Source organism: Ranitomeya imitator, chromosome 4 (genome assembly GCF_032444005.1).
Source record: "Ranitomeya imitator isolate aRanImi1 chromosome 4, aRanImi1.pri, whole genome shotgun sequence".
NCBI classification, from domain to species: domain Eukaryota; kingdom Metazoa; phylum Chordata; class Amphibia; order Anura; family Dendrobatidae; genus Ranitomeya; species Ranitomeya imitator.
Genome location: NC_091285.1, coordinates 5,422,056 through 5,445,561, shown reverse-complemented (window position 1 = coordinate 5,445,561; position 23,506 = coordinate 5,422,056). Strand labels below are relative to the sequence as shown.

At 57.1% G+C, this 23,506-nt stretch overlaps 1 protein-coding gene across 1 annotated transcript; it reads left to right on the top strand.

The window, feature by feature from the left end:
- The first annotated feature begins 20,981 nt into the window (after window positions 1–20,981).
- On the top strand, window positions 20,982–21,455 carry LOC138673824 (thrombospondin-related anonymous protein-like). Its single transcript, XM_069761861.1, has one exon. It carries the CDS (start codon window positions 20,982–20,984, stop codon window positions 21,453–21,455), a length of 474 nt encoding a protein of 157 aa, XP_069617962.1.
- The last annotated feature ends 2,051 nt before the right edge of the window (window positions 21,456–23,506 follow it).

Sequence of the window (23,506 nt, the reverse complement as noted above, 5' to 3'; positions counted from 1 at the left end):
CCGCTCAGTGCACCGTCTCCCCTGTGCCACTCACTGCACTGTCTCCACCCTGTGCCACTCACTGCACTGTCTCCACCCTGAGCCACTCACTGCACTGTCTCCACCTTGTGCCGCTCACTGCACTGTCTGCACTGTTGTGAATTCTGTGGCTGAGTTCACTTCTGTGGTCACAAGTGGTATTGCAGTCTCTGGGCTTCCTCCCTCAGGTGTTTTGGTGAGCTCGTTGGCTGCCTTGCTATTTAGCTCCACCTGAGTCTGTCTTCCTTGCTCCTTGTCAGTGTTCCAGTGTTGGATCTGAGCTACTGCATCTTTCCTTGGGCCTGCTGCTCTGCTGGATAAGTGCTTCTAGTTTGTTTTCTGTTTTTTCTGTCCAGCTTGCTATTAACTTTTGCTGGAAGCTCTGAGAAGCAAAGGGGTGCACCGCCGTGCTGTTAGTTCGGCACGGTGGGTCTTTTTGCCCCTTTGCGTGGTTTTCGTTTTAGGGTTTTTTGTAGACTGCATAGTTCTCTTTGCTATCCTCGCTCTGTCTAGAATATCGGGCCTCACTTTGCTGAATCTATTTCATTCCTACGTTTGTCTTTTCATCTTGCTAACAGTCATTATATGTGGGGGGCTGCCTATTCCTTTGGGGTATTTCTCTGAGGTAAGTCAGGCTTGTATTTCTATCTTCAGGCTAGTCAGCTCCTCAGGCAGTGTCGAGTTGCATAGGTAGTGATAGGCGCAATCCACTGCTGCTTATAGTTGTGTGAGGATAGTTCAGGTACTGCAGTCTACAGAGATTCCACGTCTCAGAGCTCGTCCTATTGTTTTTGGTTATTGCCAGATCTCTGTATGTGCGCTGATTACTGCACGCTGTGTTGCCTGATTGCCAGCCATAACAGTACAAGGAGCCAAACCAATGATTCCCAATAGAGGGAAAAAAGAAATCCTGACATCATTTTTTTTTCTTAGCTCTGTCTTCAGTCTTTTTTTTTCCCCTAGACATTAGAGTGCTTCAGGACACAGCTGTGGACATGGATATTCAGGCTCTGTGCTCCTCAATGGATAATCTCGTTGTAAATGTACAAAAGATTCAAGATACTATTGATCAGAAATCGATGCTAGAACCAAGAATTCCGATTCCTGATTTGTTTTTTGGTGACAGAACTAAGTTCCTGAGCTTCAGAAATAATTGTAAGCTATTTTTGGCCTTGAAACCTCATTCTTCTGGTAATCCTATTCAACAGGTTTTGATTATTATTTCTTTTTTGCGCGGCGACCCACAGGACTGGGCGTTTTCTCTTGCACCAGGAGATTCTGCATTGAGTAATGTTGATGCATTTTTCCTGGCGCTGGGATTGCTTTACGATGAGCCTAATTCAGTGGATCAAGCTGAGAAAAATCTGCTGGCTTTATGCCAGGGTCAGGATGATGTAGAAGTATATTGTCAGAAATTTAGGAAGTGGTCAGTACTCACTCTGTGGAATGAATCTGCACTAGCGGCTTTGTTCAGAAAGGGTCTCTCTGAGGCTCTTAAGGATGTAATGGTGGGATTTCCTATGCCTGCTGGTTTGAATGAGTCTATGTCCTTGGCCATTCAGATCGGTCGTCGCTTGCGCGAGCGTAAATCTGTGCACCATCTGGCGGTACTGCCTGAGAGTAAACCTGAGCCTATGCAGTGCGACAGGACTATGACTAAAGTAGAACGGCAAGAACACAGACGTCTGAACAGACTGTGTTTCTATTGTGGTGATTCTACTCATGCTATTTCTGATTGTCCTAAGCGCACTAAGCGGTTCGATAGGTCTGCCACCATTGGTACTGTACAGTCCAAATTCCTTCTGTCCATTACCTTGATCTGCTCTTTGTCATCGTATTCTGTCATGGCGTTTGTGGATTCAGGCGCTGCCCTGAATCTGATGGATTTGGATTATGCTAAACGTTGTGGATTTTTCTTGGAGCCTTTGCGGTGTCCTATTCCGTTGAGAGGAATTGATGCTACACCTTTGGCCAAGAATAAGCCTCAGTACTGGGCCCAGCTGACCATGTGCATGGCTCCTGCACATCAGGAAGTTATTCGCTTTCTGGTACTGCATAATTTGCATGATGTGGTCGTGTTGGGGTTGCCATGGCTACAAACCCATAATCCAGTATTGGATTGGAATTCCATGTCGGTATCCAGCTGGGGTTGTCAGGGAGTACATGGTGATGTTCCATTTTTGTCGATTTCGTCATCCACCCCTTCTGAGGTCCCAGAGTTCTTGTCTGATTATCAGGATGTATTTGAAGAGCCCAAGTCCGATGCTCTACCTCCGCATAGGAATTGTGATTGTGCTATCGATTTGATTCCTGGTAGTAAATTCCCTAAGGGTCGTTTATTTAATTTGTCCGTACCTGAACACACCGCTATGCGCAGTTATGTGAAGGAGTCCCTGGAGAAGGGACATATTCGCCCATCGTCGTCACCATTGGGAGCAGGGTTCTTTTTTGTAGCCAAGAAGGATGGTTCACTAAGACCGTGTATTGATTACCGCCTTCTTAATAAGATCACTGTTAAGTTTCAGTATCCCTTGCCATTGATTTCTGACTTGTTTGCTCGGATTAAGGGGGCTAGTTGGTTTACTAAGATTGATCTTCGTGGTGCGTATAATCTGGTGAGAATCAGGCAGGGAGATGAATGGAAAACGGCATTTAATACGCCCGAGGGTCATTTTGAGTATCTGGTGATGCCGTTCGGACTTGCCAATGCTCCATCTGTTTTTCAGTCTTTTATGCATGACATTTTCCGTGAGTACCTGGATAAATTCCTGATTGTTTACTTGGATGACATTTTGATCTTCTCAGATGATTGGGAGTCTCATGTGAAGCAAGTCAGAATGGTTTTCCAGGTACTGCGTGCTAATTCCTTGTTCGTGAAGGGATCAAAGTGTCTCTTCGGTGTGCAGAAAGTTTCATTTTTGGGGTTCATCTTTTCCCCTTCTACTATCGAGATGGATCCGGTTAAGGTTCAGGCCATCCAGGATTGGACTCAGCCGACATCTCTAAAAAGTCTGCAGAAATTCCTGGGCTTTGCTAATTTTTATCGTCGCTTCATCTGTAATTTTTCTAGCATTGCCAGACCATTGACCGATTTGACCAAGAAGGGTGCTGATTTGGTTAATTGGTCTTCTGCTGCCGTGGAAGCTTTTCAGGAGTTGAAGCGTCGTTTTTGCTGTGCCCCTGTGTTGTGTCAACCTGATGTTTCTCTTCCGTTCCAGGTCGAGGTTGATGCTTCTGAGATTGGTGCAGGGGCGGTTTTGTCACAGAGAGGTTCTGGTTGCTCAGTGTTCAAACCATGTGCTTTCTTTTCCAGGAAATTTTCTGCTGCTGAGCGTAATTATGATGTGGGCAACCGAGAGTTGCTGGCCATGAAGTGGGCATTCGAGGAATGGCGTCATTGGCTTGAGGGTGCTAAGCATCGCGTGGTGGTTTTGACTGATCATAAGAACCTTACTTATCTTGAGTCTGCCAAGCGCTTGAATCCTAGACAGGCCCGTTGGTCGTTATTTTTTGCTCGTTTTGATTTTGTGATTTCATACCTTCCGGGCTCTAAAAATGTGAAGGCGGATGCTCTGTCTAGGAGTTTTGTGCCCGACTCTCCGGGGTTATCTGAGCCGGCGAGTATCCTCAAGGAAGGAGTCATTGTGTCTGCCATCTCCCCTGATTTGCGGAGAGTGTTGCAGAAATTTCAGGCTAATAAACCTGATCGTTGTCCGGCTGAGAAACTGTTCGTCCCTGATAGGTGGACTAGTAAAGTTATCTCTGAACTTCATTGTTCGGTGCTGGCCGGTCATCCAGGAATCTTTGGTACCAGGGAGTTGGTTGCTAGATCCTTCTGGTGGCCATCTCTGTCACGGGATGTGCGTGCTTTTGTGCAGTCCTGTGGAATTTGTGCTAGGGCTAAGCCCTGCTGTTCACGTGCCAGTGGGTTGCTTTTGCCCTTGCCGGTCCCGAAGAGGCCTTGGACACATATTTCGATGGATTTCATTTCTGACCTTCCCGTTTCTCAAAAAATGTCGGTCATTTGGTTGGTCTGTGATCGCTTTTCTAAAATGGTCCATCTGGTGCCCTTGGTTAAATTGCCTTCCTCCTCTGATTTGGTGCCTTTGTTCTTCCAGCATGTGGTTCGTTTACATGGCATTCCTGAGAATATTGTTTCTGACAGAGGTTCCCAGTTTGTCTCGAGGTTCTGGCGAGCCTTTTGTGGTAGGATGGGCATTGACCTATCTTTCTCCTCGGCCTTCCATCCTCAGACTAATGGCCAGACCGAACGAACCAATCAGATCTTGGAAACATATCTGAGATGTTTTGTTTCCGCTGACCAGGATGATTGGGTGTCATTTTTGCCGTTGGCTGAGTTCGCCCTTAATAATCGGGCCAGCTCGGCTACCTTGGTCTCTCCATTTTTCTGCAATTCTGGGTTCCATCCTCGTTTCTCTTCAGGACAGGTTGAGTCTTCGGACTGTCCTGGTGTGGATGCTGTGGTGGACAGGTTGCAGCAGATCTGGACTCAGGTAGTGGACAATTTGACCTTGTCCCAGGAGAAGGCTCAGCTTTTCGCTAATCGCAGACGCCGTGTGGGACCCCGACTTCGTGTTGGGGATCTGGTTTGGTTATCTTCTCGTCATATTCCTATGAAGGTTTCCTCTCCTAAGTTTAAACCTCGTTTTATTGGTCCGTATAGGATTTCTGAGATTCTCAATCCTGTGTCTTTTCGTCTGACCCTCCCAGACTCCTTTTCCATACATAATGTATTCCATAGGTCGTTGTTGAGGAGATACGTGGCACCTATGGTTCCATCTGTGGAGCCTCCTGCCCCTGTTTTGGTGGAGGGGGAATTGGAGTATATTGTGGAGAAGATTTTGGATTCTCGTGTCTCTAGACGGAAACTCCAGTATCTGGTCAAATGGAAGGGTTATGCTCAGGAAGATAATTCCTGGGTTTTTGCCTCTGATGTCCATGCCCCAGATCTTGTTCGTGCCTTTCATGTGGCTCATCCTGGTCGGCCTGGGGGTTCTGGTGAGGGTTCGGTGACCCCTCCTCAAGGGGGGGGTACTGTTGTGAATTCTGTGGCTGAGTTCACTTCTGTGGTCACAAGTGGTATTGCAGTCTCTGGGCTTCCTCCCTCAGGTGTTTTGGTGAGCTCGTTGGCTGCCTTGCTATTTAGCTCCACCTGAGTCTGTCTTCCTTGCTCCTTGTCAATGTTCCAGTGTTGGATCTGAGCTACTGCATCTTTCCTTGGGCCTGCTGCTCTGCTAGATAAGTGCTTCTAGTTTGTTTTCTGTTTTTTCTGTCCAGCTTGCTATTATCTTTTGCTGGAAGCTCTGAGAAGCAAAGGGGTGCACCGCCGTGCTGTTAGTTCGGCACGGTGGGTCTTTTTGCCCCTTTGCGTGGTTTTCGTTTTAGGGTTTTTTGTAGACTGCATAGTTCTCTTTGCTATCCTCGCTCTGTCTAGAATATCGGGCCTCACTTTGCTGAATCTATTTCATTCCTACGTTTGTCTTTTCATCTTGCTAACAGTCATTATATGTGGGGGGCTGCCTATTCCTTTGGGGTATTTCTCTGAGGTAAGTCAGGCTTGTATTTCTATCTTCAGGCTAGTCAGCTCCTCAGGCAGTGCCGAGTTGCATAGGTAGTGATAGGCGCAATCCACTGCTGCTTATAGTTGTGTGAGGATAGATCAGGTACTGCAGTCTACAGAGATTCTACGTCTCAGAGCTCGTCCTATTGTTTTTGGTAATTGCCAGATCTCTGTATGTGCGCTGATTACTGCACGCTGTGTTGCCTGATTGCCAGCCATAACACTGCACCCCGTGCCACCACTGCACTGTCTCCCCTGTGCCACTCACTGCAGTGTCTCCACCCTGTGCCGCCACTGCACTGTCTCCACCCTGTGCCACTCACTGCACTGTCACCCACTCTGCCACTCAGTGTACTGTCAGTGCAGGTAATGTTCCATCCCGCCTGCATGGATTCTTCATTATCTTCCGCCATCTCATCCCTCATTCCGTGTCCCCAGTGCAGGTAATGTTCTGTCTGGCCTGCGTCGATTCTCTTTTGTCTCCACAATCTCTGCCCCACTCGTTCCGAGCCCTCAATGCAGGTAAAGTTTGTGAGAGAATAGGAAGAAGTTCTTACTACTTCAATTACACATACAGAGCTCTCAGCTGTAGTTGCCTCTGCCTGCTAGCACAGGCTGGAATTCTTAGCCACTCTTCCTCCCTTCCCCTGCTAATAGTTGTAATGTGAGACCAGCATGCCAGCAACATTCACTGAGGAATTTTTATGGCTTTGAGCTGGGAAAGCCAGTCCTCTGTCTAAACCCCTCATTCCCCCCTCCCTCCTAATACCAGCTATAACTGATACAGCAACTTTCAAACTGCATGGCACTCCATTGTTCTTGAAATGTTATGTATAATGGCACCGATCAGGGATAGAGATATAAAGGTTACATATTTGGAATGTCCACCGAGAAATCTATAGCTCACTGAAATCGCGAAGATCTAAACCCAACGAAATGCAAGGAATGGATTTCTCCGTAAGCGAGTCATATATCTACGCCATATTTATAATTAAAATACCCCCCCCCTGATGTGGTGAATATCCTGATCATAGTGTCGTTCTTATATGAGGTTCATACAGCGAGTTAAGTATAGAAATGTCTTAACTCTAAGACAGGGGAGTATTCAGCCTCTGAGTGAGGTCACCACAGTGAAGGTTATGTTCCGTCCTTCCTGCCTGGTTTCTCTATGGTCTTCCACCTTCTCCACCGCCCTCCTTCTGTTCCCCCAGTGCAGGTGATGTTCCGTCCCGCCTGTGTGGTTTCTCCATTGTCTCCACCATCTCCGCCACCCTCGTTCTGTGCCCCCAGTGCAGGTAATGTTCCGTCCCGCCTGCGTGGATTTTCTATTATCTTCTGCCATCTTCCCCGCCCTCGTTCCGTGCCCCCAGTGCAGGTGATGTTTCGTCCCGCCTGCCTGGTTTCTCCATTGTCTTCACCATCTCTGCCACCCTCGTTCCGTGCCCCCAGTGCAGGTAATGTCCTGTCCCGCCTGTGTGGATTTTCTATTGTCTCCACCATCTTCGCCGCCCTCGATCCTTGCCTGATGCAGGTGATGTTCCGTCCGGCCTGTGTGGTTTCCCCATTGTCTCCACCATCTCCGCCGCCCTCGTTCTGTGCCCCCAGTGCAGGTGATGTTCCGTCCGGCCTGCGTGAATTCTCTATTGTCTCCACCATCTCCGCCGCCCTCGTTCCGTGCCCCCAGTGCAGGTAATGTTCCGTCCCGCCTGCGTGGTTTCCCCATTGTCTCCACCATCTCCGCCGCCCTCGTTCTGTGCCCCCAGTGCAGGTGATGTTCCGTCCCGCCTGCGTGGATTCTCTATTGTCTCCACCATCTCCGCCGCCCTCGATCCGTGCCTGATGCAGGTGATGTTCCGTCCGGCCTGTGTGGATTCTCTATTGTCTCCACCATCTTTGCCGCCCTCGTTCCGTGCCCCCAGTGCAGGTGATGTTCTGTCCCGCCTGCGTGGTTTCTCCATTGTCTCCACCATCTCCGCCGCCCTCGTTCCGTGCCCCCAGTGCAGGTGATGTTCCGTCCCGCCTGCGTGGTTTCTCCATTGTCTCCACCATCTCCGCCGCCCTCGTTTCGTGCCCCCAGTGCAGGTAATGTTCCGTCCCACCTGCGTGGTTTCTCCATTGTCTCCACCATCTCCGCCGCCCTCATTCTGTGCCCCCAGTGCAGGTGATGTTCCGTCCGGCCTGTGTGGATTCTCTATTGTCTCCACCATCTCCGCCGCCCTCATTCTGTGCCCCCAGTGCAGGTGATGTTCCGTCCCGCCTGCGTGGATTCTCTATTGTCTCCACCATCTCCGCCGCCCTCGATCCGTGCCCCCAGTGCAGGTGATGTTCCGTCCCGCCTGCGTGGTTTCTCCATTGTCTCCACCATCTCCGCCGCCCTCGTTCCGTGCCCCCAGTGCAGGTGATGTTCTGTTCCGCCTGCGTGGTTTCTCCATTGTCTCCACCATCTCCGCCGCCTTCATTCTGTGCCCCCAGTGCAGGTGATGTTCCGTCCCGCCTGCGTGGTTTCTCCATTGTCTCCACCATCTCCTCCGCCCTCGTTCTGTGCCCCCAGTGCAGGTGATGTTCCGTCCCGCCTGCATGGTTTCTCCATTGTCTCCACCATCTCCGCCGCCCTCGTTCCGTGCCCCCAGTGCAGGTGATGTTCTGTTCCGCCTGCGTGGTTTCTCCATTGTCTCCACCATCTCCGCCGCCTTCATTCTGTGCCCCCAGTGCAGGTGATGTTCCGTCCCGCCTGCGTGGTTTCTCCATTGTCTCCACCATCTCCTCCGCCCTCGATCCGTGCCCCCAGTGCAGGTGATGTTCCGTCCCGCCTGCGTGGTTTCTCCATTGTCTCCACCATCTCCGCCGCCCTCATTCTGTGCCCCCAGTGCAGGTGATGTTCCGTCCCGCCTGCGTGGATTCTCTATTGTCTCCACCATCTCCGCCGCCCTCGTTCTGTGCCCCCAGTGCAGGTGATGTTCCGTCCCGCCTGCGTGGATTCTCCATTGTCTCCACCATCTCCGCCGCCCTCGTTCTGTGCCCACAGTGCAGGTGATGTTCCGTCCTGCCTGCGTGGTTTCTCCATTGTCTCCACCGCCCTCATTCTGTGCCCCCAGTGCAGGTGATGTTCCGTCCCGCCTGCGTGGTTTCTCCATTGTCTCCACCGCCCTCATTCCGTGCCCCCAGTGCAGGTGATGTTCCGTCCCGCCTGCGTGGATTCTCCATTGTCTCCACCATCTCCGCCGCCCTCGTTCTGTGCCCCCAGTGCAGGTGATGTTCCGTTCCGCCTGCGTGGTTTCTCCATTGTCTCCACCATCTCCGCCGCCCTCATTCTGTGCCCCCAGTGCAGGTGATGTTCCGTCCCGCCTGCGTGGATTCTCTATTGTCTCCACCATCTCCGCCGCCCTCATTCTGTGCCCCCAGTGCAGGTGATGTTCCGTCCGGCCTGCGTGGATTCTCCATTGTCTCCACCATCTCCGCCGCCCTCGTTCTGTGCCCCCAGTGCAGGTGATGTTCCGTCCTGCCTGCGTGGTTTCTCCATTGTCTCCACCGCCCTCATTCTGTGCCCCCAGTGCAGGTGATGTTCCGTCCCGCCTGCGTGGTTTCTCCATTGTCTCCACCGCCCTCATTCCGTGCCCCCAGTGCAGGTGATGTTCCGTCCCGCCTGCGTGGATTCTCCATTGTCTCCACCATCTCCGCCGCCCTCGTTCTGTGCCCCCAGTGCAGGTGATGTTCCGTCCCGCCTGCGTGGATTCTCCATTGTCTCCACCATCTCCTCCGCCCTCGTTCTGTGCCCCCAGTGCAGGTGATGTTCCGTCCCGCCTGCGTGGTTTCTCCATTGTCTCCACCATCTCCGCCGCCCTCATTCTGTGCCCCCAGTGCAGGTGATGTTCCGTCCCGCCTGCGTGGATTCTCTATTGTCTCCACCATCTCCGCCGCCCTCGTTCTGTGCCCCCAGTGCAGGTGATGTTCCGTCCCGCCTGCGTGGATTCTCCATTGTCTCCACCATCTCCGCCGCCCTCGTTCCGTGCCCCCAGTGCAGGTGATGTTCCGTCCCGCCTGCGTGGTTTCTCCATTGTCTCCACCGCCCTCATTCTGTGCCCCCAGTGCAGGTGATGTTCCGTCCCGCCTGCGTGGATTCTCTATTGTCTCCACCATCCCCGCCGCCCTCGTTCTGTGCCCCCAGTGCAGGTGATGTTCCGTCCCGCCTGCGTGGATTCTCTATTGTCTCCACCATCTCCGCCGCCCTCGTTCTGTGCCCCCAGTGCAGGTGATGTTCCGTCCCGCCTGCGTGGATTCTCTATTGTCTCCACCATCTCCGCCGCCCTCGTTCCGTGCCCCCAGTGCAGGTGATGTTCCGTCCCGCCTGCATGGTTTCTCCATTGTCTCCACCGCCCTCATTCTGTGCCCCCAGTGCAGGTGATGTTCCGTCCCACCTGCGTGGATTCTCTATTGTCTCCACCATCTCCGCCGCCCTCGTTCTGTGCCCCCAGTGCAGGTGATGTTCCGTCCCGCCTGCGTGGTTTCTCCATTGTCTCCACCATCTCCGCCGCCCTCGTTCCGTGCCCCCAGTGCAGGTGATGTTCCGTCCCGCCTGTGTGGTTTCTCCATTGTCTCCACCATCTCCGCCGCCCTCGTTCCGTGCCTGATGCAGGTGATGTTCCGTCCGGCCTGTGTGGATTCTCTATTGTCTCCGCCGTCACCGCTGGACGCGTTTCTTGCCCCTGATACAGGTGATGTTCCGTCCCGCCTGCGTGGATTCTCCATTGTCTCCACCATCTCCGCCGCCCTCGTTCCGTGCCTGATGCAGGTGATGTTCCGTCCGGCCTGTGTGGATTCTCTATTGTCTCCGCCGTCACCGCTGGACGCGTTCCTTGCCCCTGATGCAGGTGATGTTCCGTCCCGCCTGCGTGGATTCTCCATTGTCTCCACCATCTTCGCCGCCCTCGTTCCGTGCCCCCAGTGCAGGTGATGTTCCGTCCCGCCTTCGTGGTTTCTCCATTGTCTCCACCATCTCCGCCGCCCTCGTTCCGTGCCCCCAGTGCAGGTGATGTTCCGTCCCGCCTGCGTGGTTTCTCCATTGTCTCCACCATCTCCGCCGCCCTCGTTCTGTGCCCCCAGTGCAGGTGATGTTCCGTCCCGCCTGCGTGGATTCTCTATTGTCTCCACCATCTCCGCCGCCCTCGTTCCGTGCCCCCAGTGCAGGTAATGTTCCGTCCCGCCTGCGTGGTTTCCCCATTGTCTCCACCATCTCCGCCGCCCTCGTTCTGTGCCCCCAGTGCAGGTGATGTTCCGTCCCGCCTGCGTGGATTCTCTATTGTCTCCACCATCTCCGCCGCCCTCGTTCCGTGCCCCCAGTGCAGGTAATGTTCCGTCCCGCCTGCGTGGTTTCCCCATTGTCTCCACCATCTCCGCCGCCCTCGTTCTGTGCCCCCAGTGCAGGTGATGTTCCGTCCCGCCTGCGTGGATTCTCTATTGTCTCCACCATCTCCGCCGCCCTCGTTCCGTGCCCCCAGTGCAGGTGATGTTCCGTCCGGCCTGCGTGAATTCTCTATTGTCTCCACCATCTCCGCCGCCCTCGTTCCGTGCCCCCAGTGCAGGTGATGTTCCGTCCCGCCTGCGTGGTTTCCCCATTGTCTCCACCATCTCCGCCGCCCTCGTTCTGTGCCCCCAGTGCAGGTGATGTTCCGTCCCGCCTGCGTGGATTCTCTATTGTCTCCACCATCCCCGCCGCCCTCGTTCTGTGCCCCCAGTGCAGGTGATGTTCCGTCCCGCCTGCGTGGATTCTCTATTGTTTCCACCATCTCCGCCGCCCTCGTTCTGTGCCCCCAGTGCAGGTGATGTTCCGTCCCGCCTGCGTGGATTCTCTATTGTCTCCACCATCTCCGCCGCCCTCGTTCCGTGCCCCCAGTGCAGGTGATGTTCCGTCCCGCCTGCGTGGTTTCTCCATTGTCTCCACCGCCCTCATTCTGTGCCCCCAGTGCAGGTGATGTTCCTTCCCGCCTGCGTGGATTCTCTATTGTCTCCACCATCTCCGCCGCCCTCGTTCTGTGCCCCCAGTGCAGGTGATGTTCCGTCCCGCCTGCGTGGTTTCTCCATTGTCTCCACCATCTCCGCCGCCCTCGTTCCGTGCCCCCAGTGCAGGTGATGTTCCGTCCCGCCTGTGTGGTTTCTCCATTGTCTCCACCATCTCCGCCGCCCTCGTTCCGTGCCTGATGCAGGTGATGTTCCGTCCGGCCTGTGTGGATTCTCAATTGTCTCCGCCGTCACCGCTGGACGCGTTTCTTGCCCCTGATGCAGGTGATGTTCCGTCCCGCCTGCGTGGATTCTCCATTGTCTCCACCATCTCCGCCGCCCTCGTTCCGTGCCTGATGCAGGTGATGTTCCGTCCGGCCTGTGTGGATTCTCTATTGTCTCCGCCGTCACCGCTGGACGCGTTCCTTGCCCCTGATGCAGGTGATGTTCCGTCCCGCCTGCGTGGATTCTCCATTGTCTCCACCATCTTCGCCGCCCTCGTTCCGTGCCCCCAGTGCAGGTGATGTTCCGTCCCGCCTTCGTGGTTTCTCCATTGTCTCCACCATCTCCGCCGCCCTCGTTCCGTGCCCCCAGTGCAGGTGATGTTCCGTCCCGCCTGCGTGGTTTCTCCATTGTCTCCACCATCTCCGCCGCCCTCGTTCTGTGCCCCCAGTGCAGGTGATGTTCCGTCCCGCCTGCGTGGTTTCTCCATTGTCTCCACCATCTCCTCCGCCCTCGTTCCGTGCCCCCAGTGCAGGTGATGTTCCGTCCCGCCTGCGTGGTTTCTCCATTGTCTCCACCATCTCCGCCGCCCTCATTCTGTGCCCCCAGTGCAGGTGATGTTCCGTCCCGCCTGCGTGGATTCTCTATTGTCTCCACCATCTCCGCCGCCCTCGTTCTGTGCCCCCAGTGCAGGTGATGTTCCGTCCCGCCTGCGTGGATTCTCCATTGTCTCCACCATCTCCGCCGCCCTCGTTCTGTGCCCACAGTGCAGGTGATGTTCCGTCCTGCCTGCGTGGTTTCTCCATTGTCTCCACCGCCCTCATTCTGTGCCCCCAGTGCAGGTGATGTTCCGTCCCGCCTGCGTGGTTTCTCCATTGTCTCCACCGCCCTCATTCCGTGCCCCCAGTGCAGGTGATGTTCCGTCCCGCCTGCGTGGATTCTCCATTGTCTCCACCATCTCCGCCGCCCTCGTTCTGTGCCCCCAGTGCAGGTGATGTTCCGTTCCGCCTGCGTGGTTTCTCCATTGTCTCCACCATCTCCGCCGCCCTCATTCTGTGCCCCCAGTGCAGGTGATGTTCCGTCCCGCCTGCGTGGATTCTCTATTGTCTCCACCATCTCCGCCGCCCTCATTCTGTGCCCCCAGTGCAGGTGATGTTCCGTCCGGCCTGCGTGGATTCTCCATTGTCTCCACCATCTCCGCCGCCCTCGTTCTGTGCCCCCAGTGCAGGTGATGTTCCGTCCTGCCTGCGTGGTTTCTCCATTGTCTCCACCGCCCTCATTCTGTGCCCCCAGTGCAGGTGATGTTCCGTCCCGCCTGCGTGGTTTCTCCATTGTCTCCACCGCCCTCATTCCGTGCCCCCAGTGCAGGTGATGTTCCGTCCCGCCTGCGTGGATTCTCCATTGTCTCCACCATCTCCGCCGCCCTCGTTCTGTGCCCCCAGTGCAGGTGATGTTCCGTCCCGCCTGCGTGGATTCTCCATTGTCTCCACCATCTCCTCCGCCCTCGTTCTGTGCCCCCAGTGCAGGTGATGTTCCGTCCCGCCTGCGTGGTTTCTCCATTGTCTCCACCATCTCCGCCGCCCTCATTCTGTGCCCCCAGTGCAGGTGATGTTCCGTCCCGCCTGCGTGGATTCTCTATTGTCTCCACCATCTCCGCCGCCCTCGTTCTGTGCCCCCAGTGCAGGTGATGTTCCGTCCCGCCTGCGTGGATTCTCCATTGTCTCCACCATCTCCGCCGCCCTCGTTCCGTGCCCCCAGTGCAGGTGATGTTCCGTCCCGCCTGCGTGGTTTCTCCATTGTCTCCACCGCCCTCATTCTGTGCCCCCAGTGCAGGTGATGTTCCGTCCCGCCTGCGTGGATTCTCTATTGTCTCCACCATCCCCGCCGCCCTCGTTCTGTGCCCCCAGTGCAGGTGATGTTCCGTCCCGCCTGCGTGGATTCTCTATTGTCTCCACCATCTCCGCCGCCCTCGTTCTGTGCCCCCAGTGCAGGTGATGTTCCGTCCCGCCTGCGTGGATTCTCTATTGTCTCCACCATCTCCGCCGCCCTCGTTCCGTGCCCCCAGTGCAGGTGATGTTCCGTCCCGCCTGCATGGTTTCTCCATTGTCTCCACCGCCCTCATTCTGTGCCCCCAGTGCAGGTGATGTTCCGTCCCACCTGCGTGGATTCTCTATTGTCTCCACCATCTCCGCCGCCCTCGTTCTGTGCCCCCAGTGCAGGTGATGTTCCGTCCCGCCTGCGTGGTTTCTCCATTGTCTCCACCATCTCCGCCGCCCTCGTTCCGTGCCCCCAGTGCAGGTGATGTTCCGTCCCGCCTGTGTGGTTTCTCCATTGTCTCCACCATCTCCGCCGCCCTCGTTCCGTGCCTGATGCAGGTGATGTTCCGTCCGGCCTGTGTGGATTCTCTATTGTCTCCGCCGTCACCGCTGGACGCGTTTCTTGCCCCTGATACAGGTGATGTTCCGTCCCGCCTGCGTGGATTCTCCATTGTCTCCACCATCTCCGCCGCCCTCGTTCCGTGCCTGATGCAGGTGATGTTCCGTCCGGCCTGTGTGGATTCTCTATTGTCTCCGCCGTCACCGCTGGACGCGTTCCTTGCCCCTGATGCAGGTGATGTTCCGTCCCGCCTGCGTGGATTCTCCATTGTCTCCACCATCTTCGCCGCCCTCGTTCCGTGCCCCCAGTGCAGGTGATGTTCCGTCCCGCCTTCGTGGTTTCTCCATTGTCTCCACCATCTCCGCCGCCCTCGTTCCGTGCCCCCAGTGCAGGTGATGTTCCGTCCCGCCTGCGTGGTTTCTCCATTGTCTCCACCATCTCCGCCGCCCTCGTTCTGTGCCCCCAGTGCAGGTGATGTTCCGTCCCGCCTGCGTGGATTCTCTATTGTCTCCACCATCTCCGCCGCCCTCGTTCCGTGCCCCCAGTGCAGGTAATGTTCCGTCCCGCCTGCGTGGTTTCCCCATTGTCTCCACCATCTCCGCCGCCCTCGTTCTGTGCCCCCAGTGCAGGTGATGTTCCGTCCCGCCTGCGTGGATTCTCTATTGTCTCCACCATCTCCGCCGCCCTCGTTCCGTGCCCCCAGTGCAGGTAATGTTCCGTCCCGCCTGCGTGGTTTCCCCATTGTCTCCACCATCTCCGCCGCCCTCGTTCTGTGCCCCCAGTGCAGGTGATGTTCCGTCCCGCCTGCGTGGATTCTCTATTGTCTCCACCATCTCCGCCGCCCTCGTTCCGTGCCCCCAGTGCAGGTGATGTTCCGTCCGGCCTGCGTGAATTCTCTATTGTCTCCACCATCTCCGCCGCCCTCGTTCCGTGCCCCCAGTGCAGGTGATGTTCCGTCCCGCCTGCGTGGTTTCCCCATTGTCTCCACCATCTCCGCCGCCCTCGTTCTGTGCCCCCAGTGCAGGTGATGTTCCGTCCCGCCTGCGTGGATTCTCTATTGTCTCCACCATCCCCGCCGCCCTCGTTCTGTGCCCCCAGTGCAGGTGATGTTCCGTCCCGCCTGCGTGGATTCTCTATTGTTTCCACCATCTCCGCCGCCCTCGTTCTGTGCCCCCAGTGCAGGTGATGTTCCGTCCCGCCTGCGTGGATTCTCTATTGTCTCCACCATCTCCGCCGCCCTCGTTCCGTGCCCCCAGTGCAGGTGATGTTCCGTCCCGCCTGCGTGGTTTCTCCATTGTCTCCACCGCCCTCATTCTGTGCCCCCAGTGCAGGTGATGTTCCTTCCCGCCTGCGTGGATTCTCTATTGTCTCCACCATCTCCGCCGCCCTCGTTCTGTGCCCCCAGTGCAGGTGATGTTCCGTCCCGCCTGCGTGGTTTCTCCATTGTCTCCACCATCTCCGCCGCCCTCGTTCCGTGCCCCCAGTGCAGGTGATGTTCCGTCCCGCCTGTGTGGTTTCTCCATTGTCTCCACCATCTCCGCCGCCCTCGTTCCGTGCCTGATGCAGGTGATGTTCCGTCCGGCCTGTGTGGATTCTCAATTGTCTCCGCCGTCACCGCTGGACGCGTTTCTTGCCCCTGATGCAGGTGATGTTCCGTCCCGCCTGCGTGGATTCTCCATTGTCTCCACCATCTCCGCCGCCCTCGTTCCGTGCCTGATGCAGGTGATGTTCCGTCCGGCCTGTGTGGATTCTCTATTGTCTCCGCCGTCACCGCTGGACGCGTTCCTTGCCCCTGATGCAGGTGATGTTCCGTCCCGCCTGCGTGGATTCTCCATTGTCTCCACCATCTTCGCCGCCCTCGTTCCGTGCCCCCAGTGCAGGTGATGTTCCGTCCCGCCTTCGTGGTTTCTCCATTGTCTCCACCATCTCCGCCGCCCTCGTTCCGTGCCCCCAGTGCAGGTGATGTTCCGTCCCGCCTGCGTGGTTTCTCCATTGTCTCCACCATCTCCGCCGCCCTCGTTCTGTGCCCCCAGTGCAGGTGATGTTCCGTCCCGCCTGCGTGGTTTCTCCATTGTCTCCACCGCCCTCATTCTGTGCCCCCAGTGCAGGTGATGTTCCGTCCCGCCTGCGTGGATTCTCTATTGTCTCCACCATCTCCGCCGCCCTCGTTCCGTGCCCCCAGTGCAGGTAATGTTCCGTCCCGCCTGCGTGGTTTCCCCATTGTCTCCACCATCTCCGCCGCCCTCGTTCTGTGCCCCCAGTGCAGGTGATGTTCCGTCCCGCCTGCGTGGATTCTCTATTGTCTCCACCATCTCCGCCGCCCTCGTTCCGTGCCCCCAGTGCAGGTAATGTTCCGTCCCGCCTGCGTGGTTTCCCCATTGTCTCCACCATCTCCGCCGCCCTCGTTCTGTGCCCCCAGTGCAGGTGATGTTCCGTCCCGCCTGCGTGGATTCTCTATTGTCTCCACCATCTCCGCCGCCCTCGATCCGTGCCTGATGCAGGTGATGTTCCGTCCGGCCTGTGTGGATTCTCTATTGTCTCCACCATCTTTGCCGCCCTCGTTCCGTGCCCCCAGTGCAGGTGATGTTCCGTCCCGCCTGCGTGGTTTCTCCATTGTCTCCACCATCTCCGCCGCCCTCGTTTCGTGCCCCCAGTGCAGGTGATGTTCCGTCCCGCCTGCGTGGTTTCTCCATTGTCTCCACCATCTCCGCCGCCCTCATTCTGTGCCCCCAGTGCAGGTGATGTTCCGTCCGGCCTGTGTGGATTCTCTATTGTCTCCACCATCTCCGCCGCCCTCATTCTGTGCCCCCAGTGCAGGTGATGTTCCGTCCCGCCTGCGTGGATTCTCTATTGTCTCCACCATCTCCGCCGCCCTCGATCCGTGCCCCCAGTGCAGGTGATGTTCCGTCCCGCCTGCGTGGTTTCTCCATTGTCTCCACCATCTCCGCCGCCCTCGTTCCGTGCCCCCAGTGCAGGTGATGTTCTGTTCCGCCTGCGTGGTTTCTCCATTGTCTCCACCATCTCCGCCGCCTTCATTCTGTGCCCCCAGTGCAGGTGATGTTCCGTCCCGCCTGCGTGGTTTCTCCATTGTCTCCACCATCTCCTCCGCCCTCGTTCTGTGCCCCCAGTGCAGGTGATGTTCCGTCCCGCCTGCGTGGTTTCTCCATTGTCTCCACCATCTCCGCCGCCCTCATTCCGTGCCCCCAGTGCAGGTGATGTTCCGTCCCGCCTGCGTGGATTCTCTATTGTCTCCACCATCTCCGCCGCCCTCGTTCTGTGCCCCCAGTGCAGGTGATGTTCCGTCCCGCCTGCGTGGATTCTCCATTGTCTCCACCATCTCCGCCGCCCTCGTTCTGTGCCCCCAGTGCAGGTGATGTTCCGTCCTGCCTGCGTGGTTTCTCCATTGTCTCCACCGCCCTCATTCTGTGCCCCCAGTGCAGGTGATGTTCCGTCCCGCCTGCGTGGTTTCTCCATTGTCTCCACCATCTCCGCCGCCCTCATTCTGTGCCCCCAGTGCAGGTGATGTTCCGTCCCGCCTGCGTGGATTCTCTATTGTCTCCACCATCTCCGCCGCCCTCGTTCTGTGCCCCCAGTGCAGGTGATGTTCCGTCCCGCCTGCGTGGATTCTCTATTGTCTCCACCATCTCCGCCGCCCTCGTTCCGTGCCCCCAGTGCAGGTGATGTTCCGTCCCGCCTGCGTGGATTCTCTATTGTCTCCACCATCTCCGCTGCCCTCGTTCTGTGCCCCCAGTGCAGGTGATGTTCCGCCCCGCCTGCGTGGTTTCTCCATTGTCTCCACCATCTCCGCCGCCCTCGTTCTGTGCCCCCAGTGCAGGTGATGTTCCGTCCCGCCTGCGTGGTTTCTCCATTGTCTCCACCATCTCCGCCGCCCTCGTTCCGTGCCTGATGCAGGTGATGTTCCGTCCGGCCTGTGTGGATTCTCTATTGTCTCCGCCGTCACCGCTGGACGCGTTTCTTGCCCCTGATGCAGGTGATGTTCCGTCCCGCCTGCGTGGATTCTCCATTGTCTCCACCATCTCCGCCGCCCTCGTTCCGTGCCTGATGCAGGTGATGTTCCGTCCGGCCTGTGTGGATTCTCTATTGTCTGCGCCGTCACCGCTGGACGCGTTCCTTGCCCCTGATGCAGGTGATGTTCCGTCCCGCCTGCGTGGATTCTCCATTGTCTCCACCATCTTCGCCGCCCTCGTTCCGTGCCCCCAGTGCAGGTGATGTTCCGTCCCGCCTGCGTGGTTTCTCCATTGTCTCCACCATCTCCGCCGCCCTCGTTCCGTGCCCCCAGTGCAGGTGATGTTCCGTCCCGCCTGCGTGGTTTCTCCATTGTCTCCACCATCTCCGCTGCCCTCGTTCCGTGCCCCCAGTACAGGTAATGTTCCGTCCCGCCTGCGTGGTTTCTCCATTGTCTCCACCATCTCCGCCGCCCTCATTCTGTGCCCCCAGTGCAGGTGATGTTCCGTCCCGCCTGCGTGGTTTCTCCATTGTCTCCACCATCTCCGCTGCCCTCGTTCCGTGCCCCCAGTGCAGGTGATGTTCCGTCCCGCCTGCGTGGTTTCTCCATTGTCTCCACCGCCCTCATTCTGTGCCCCCAGTGCAGGTGATGTTCCGTCCCGCCTGCGTGGATTCTCTATTGTCTCCACCATCTCCGCCGCCCTCGTTCCGTGCCCCCAGTGCAGGTGATGTTCCGTCCCGCCTGCGTGGTTTCTCCATTGTCTCCACCATCTCCGCCGCCCTCGTTCCGTGCCCCCAGTGCAGGTGATGTTCCGTCCCGCCTGCGTTGTTTCTCCATTGTTTCCACCATCTCCGCCGCCCTCGTTCTGTGCCCCCAGTGCAGGTGATGTTCCGTCCCGCCTGCGTGGTTTCTCCATTGTCTCCACCATCTCCGCCGCCCTCGTTCCGTGCCTGATGCAGGTGATGTTCCGTCCGGCCTGTGTGGATTCTCTATTGTCTCCGCCGTCACCGCTGGACGCGTTTCTTGCCCCTGATGCAGGTGATGTTCCGTCCCGCCTGCGTGGATTCTCCATTGTCTCCACCATCTCCGCCGCCCTCGTTCCGTGCCTGATGCAGGTGATGTTCCGTCCGGCCTGTGTGGATTCTCTATTGTCTCCGCCGTCACCACTGGACGCGTTCCTTGCCCCTGATGCAGGTGATGTTCCGTCCCGCCTGCGTGGATTCTCCATTGTCTCCACCATCTTCGCCGCCCTCGTTCCGTGCCCCCAGTGCAGGTGATGTTCCGTCCCGCCTTCGTGGTTTCTCCATTGTCTCCACCATCTCCGCCGCCCTCGTTCCGTGCCCCCAGTGCAGGTGATGTTCCGTCCCGCCTGCGTGGTTTCTCCATTGTCTCCACCATCTCCGCCGCCCTCGTTCCGTGCCCCCAGTACAGGTAATGTTCCGTCCCGCCTGCGTGGTTTCTCCATTGTCTCCACCATCTCCGCCGCCCTCATTCTGTGCCCCCAGTGCAGGTGATGTTCCGTCCCGCCTGCGTGGATTCTCTATTGTCTCCACCATCTCCGCCGCCCTCGTTCCGTGCCCCCAGTGCAGGTGATGTTCCGTCCCGCCTGCGTGGTTTCTCCATTGTCTCCACCATCTCCGCCGCCCTCGTTCCGTGCCCCCAGTGCAGGTGATGTTCCGTCCCGCCTGCGTGGTTTCTCCATTGTCTCCACCATCTCCGCCGCCCTCGTTCCGTGCCCCCAGTACAGGTAATGTTCCGTCCCGCCTGCGTGGTTTCTCCATTGTCTCCACCATCTCCGCCGCCCTCATTCTGTGCCCCCAGTGCAGGTGATGTTCCGTCCCGCCTGCGTGGATTCTCTATTGTCTCCACCATCTCCACCGCCCTCGTTCCGTGCCCCCAGTGCAGGTGATGTTCCGTCCCGCCTGCGTGGTTTCTCCATTGTCTCCACCGCCCTCATTCTGTGCCCCCAGTGCAGGTGATGTTCCGTCCCGCCTGCGTGGATTCTCTATTGTCTCCACCATCTCCGCCGCCCTCGTTCCGTGCCCCCAGTGCAGGTGATGTTCCGTCCCACCTGTGTGGATTCTCTATTGTCTCCACCATCTTCGCCGCCCTCGTTCCGTGCCTGATGCAGGTGATGTTCCGTCCCGCCTGTGTGGATTCTCTATTGTCTCCACCATCTTCGCCGCCCTCGTTCCGTGCCTGATGCAGGTGATGGTCCGTCCCGCCTGTGTGGATTCTCTATTGTCTCCACCATCTCCGCGGCCTGATGCAGGTGATGTTCCGTCCCGCCTGCGTGGTTTCTCCATTGTCTCCACCATCTTCGCTGCCCTAGTTCCGTGCCCCCAGTGCAGGTGATGTTCTGTCCCGCCTGTGTGGATTCTCCGCGGTCTCCGCCGTTTCCACATGAGGTGATGACATCAGTGAGACTTTTTCAGGTATTTCCATCTGCTCTTACTGAATTCTTAATGTGAAGACGCTCGGATGCTCCAGAATGTGCATGAATATTTTATCTTCCAAACCTCCAACTAAACTCATTTGTATACAAAAGCCTCCAAAAACCTGGCAGAACTCCCCGAAAATAAAGGTACAGTACCGCTATCCTCAGCCGCCCGGACCCGCGTCATCAGGACGGTGCGGCTGTCGCTTTATGAGCCGAGAACAAGGGAAATTCTGCTTCAGTAACTCTGCATTCTGCAGCCTTCTAGAACCTTCTGCCTCCACCGTCCCCCCTGATTCTGACAGTAGGATCTTGGCCAGAACTCATCATTGCAAACTGAGAACCACGAAGCGGAGGCAGCGGAGGCCACGGTAGCAGCGGAGGTCATGGAGGCAGTGGAGGCCACGGAGCCAGCGGAGGCCACGGAGGCAGCGGAGGTCATGGAGGAAGTGGAGGCCACGGAGCCAGTGGAGGCCACGGAGGCAGCGGAGGCCACGGAAGCAGCGGAGGCCATGGAGGCAGTGGAGGCCACGGAGCCAGCGGAGGCCACGGAGCCAGCGGAGGCCACGGAGGCAGTGGAGGCCACGGAGCCAGCGGAGGCAGCGGAGGCCATGGAGGCAGCGGATGCCACGGAAGCAGCCGAGGCCATGGAGGCAGTGGAGGCCACGGAGCCAGCGGAGGCCACGGAGGCAGCAGAGGCCACGGAGCCAGTGGAGCCAGCGGAGGCAGCGGAGGCCACGGAGCCAGTGGAGCCAGCGGAGGCAGCGGAGGCCACGGAGGCAGCGTGGCCGTGTCCTGGCCGTGTCTCCAGGGGTCTCAGAGTGTCAGGAGCTGTCGCTACATTGTATCATCTGTTCTAAAAGTTCCAGCAGTTCTATCCCACAGCACTGTGGAGCCGATACTGTAATAATGACCAGTGCAGAATGGAGAGGCAGTCCACTGTACAGCAGATTATACAAGAAGGCAGGGCCGGATTTCAGAGGTGGGCGGCCCGGGGCCCATTTTTCAAGGTGCTGCAATATGTAATGCAAAAGCACAAAATGAAACGAACGCAAGTTTATTTCCAGAAATCATTTGCGCAGAGTAATTCAGGTGAAATCTTTCATTTCTTACAATCCGGCACTTTCCTTGATTTTCGTGCTGCACTAATGATGTCACTAACGTCCAGTTCACGCAGTAGTTCTGACCCGATGCTCGTGATCGCCACATTTACAAGTGGTTCCTGCTTCATGGGTTTCCAGCTCATCTGAGTTCTGGGGCGCTCCGCTCACCACTGCAGCTTGTTACCATCACAATCAGATACATCCTCAGAGGCTCTCGATATTTGGGAAGTGTCCTGCACGCCCCTCCATGATCAGCTTGTACGTGACAAGTTCAGCGCTGATACCTTGTGGCTCCTCGTCTGTGAATAAATGGGCAAATGTTACAAACTGACACAGTTCACGGATAAAGGTAAAGTCGTAGTCATCTGAATGGACCTGACGAGCGGCTCTGCTTTGGCCTGAGCTCGTCTGAGGACAGTTCTGTCCGATGCTACATGTGCTTGATACATTGTATCTTTATAAGCTCGAAGACGCTGGTGAAGAGACGCCATAAACTGATCACTGATCGGCGACAACGTTTCTGTTCTGTTTCTCAGAAGGGCTGAGTCTCCGTACGGCCAGAATCCAATGGACTGAGACGGATCGGCGCCGGTGTGGAGTTCTCGTCTGACCATACTCCGAGGAACCCGGCAGCTCTCCGCCTTGTTCTCACACATTGTCACGGCGTCACGCTTTGCTGCGACAGTTTTCTAAGCTGTCAGTGACGCCACCGCAGGGTTTGGATCAGTTTTGTGTGTTGCTGGATAGGTGGCGCCTAGAAGCTTCTGTTGGGATCGGAGAAGGCCGCCGCATTCCATAAGCTGAGCATTAGGTACAGGGAGGGCACTAAGGCTAGCCAGGTCAGAGGATGCTGACGCAGGTCAGGTGCCATCACTCCACCGCTCTGCGCCAGCCACTGAGATGTAGGACCGCAGCCAGGTCAGAGGATGGTGACGCAGGTCAGGTGCCATCACTCCACCGCTCTGCGCCAGCCACTGAGATGTAGGACCGCAGCCAGGTCAGAGGATGGTGACGCAGGTCAGGTGCCATCACTCCACCGCTCTGCGCCAGCCACTGAGATGTAGGACCGCAGCCAGGTCAGAGGATGGTGACGCAGGTCAGGTGCCATCACTCCACCGCTCTGCGCCAGCCACTGAGATGTAGGACCGCAGCCAGGTCAGAGGATGGTGACGCAGGTCAGGTGCCATCACTCCACCGCTCTGCGCCAGCCACTGAGATGTAGGACCGCAGCCAGGTCAGAGGATGGTGACGCAGGTCAGGTGCCATCACTCCACCGCTCTGCGCCAGCCACTGAGATGTAGGACCGTAGCCAGGTCAGAGGATGGTGACGCAGGTCAGGTGCCATCACTCCGCCGCTCTGCGCCAGCCACTGAGATGTAGGACCGTAACCAGGTCAGAGGATGCTGACTCAGGTCAGGTGCCATCACTCTGCCGCTCTGCGCCAGCCACTGAGATGTAGGACCGCAGCCAGGTCAGAGGATGGTGACGCAGGTCAGGTGCCATCACTCCACCGCTCGGCGCCAGCCACTGAGATGTAGGACCGCAGCCAGGTCAGAGGATGGTGACGCAGGTCAGATGCCATCACTCTGCCGCTCTGCGCCAGCCACTGAGATGTAGGACTGTAGCCAGGTCAGAGGATGGTGACGCAGGTCAGGTGCCATCACTTCGCCGCTCTGCGCCATCCACTGACAAGTAGGACCGTAGCCAGGTCAGTGGATGCTGACTCAGGTCAGGTGCCATCACTCCGCCGCTCTGCGCCAGCCACTGACATGTAGGACCGTAGCCAGGTCAGAGGATAGTGACGCAGG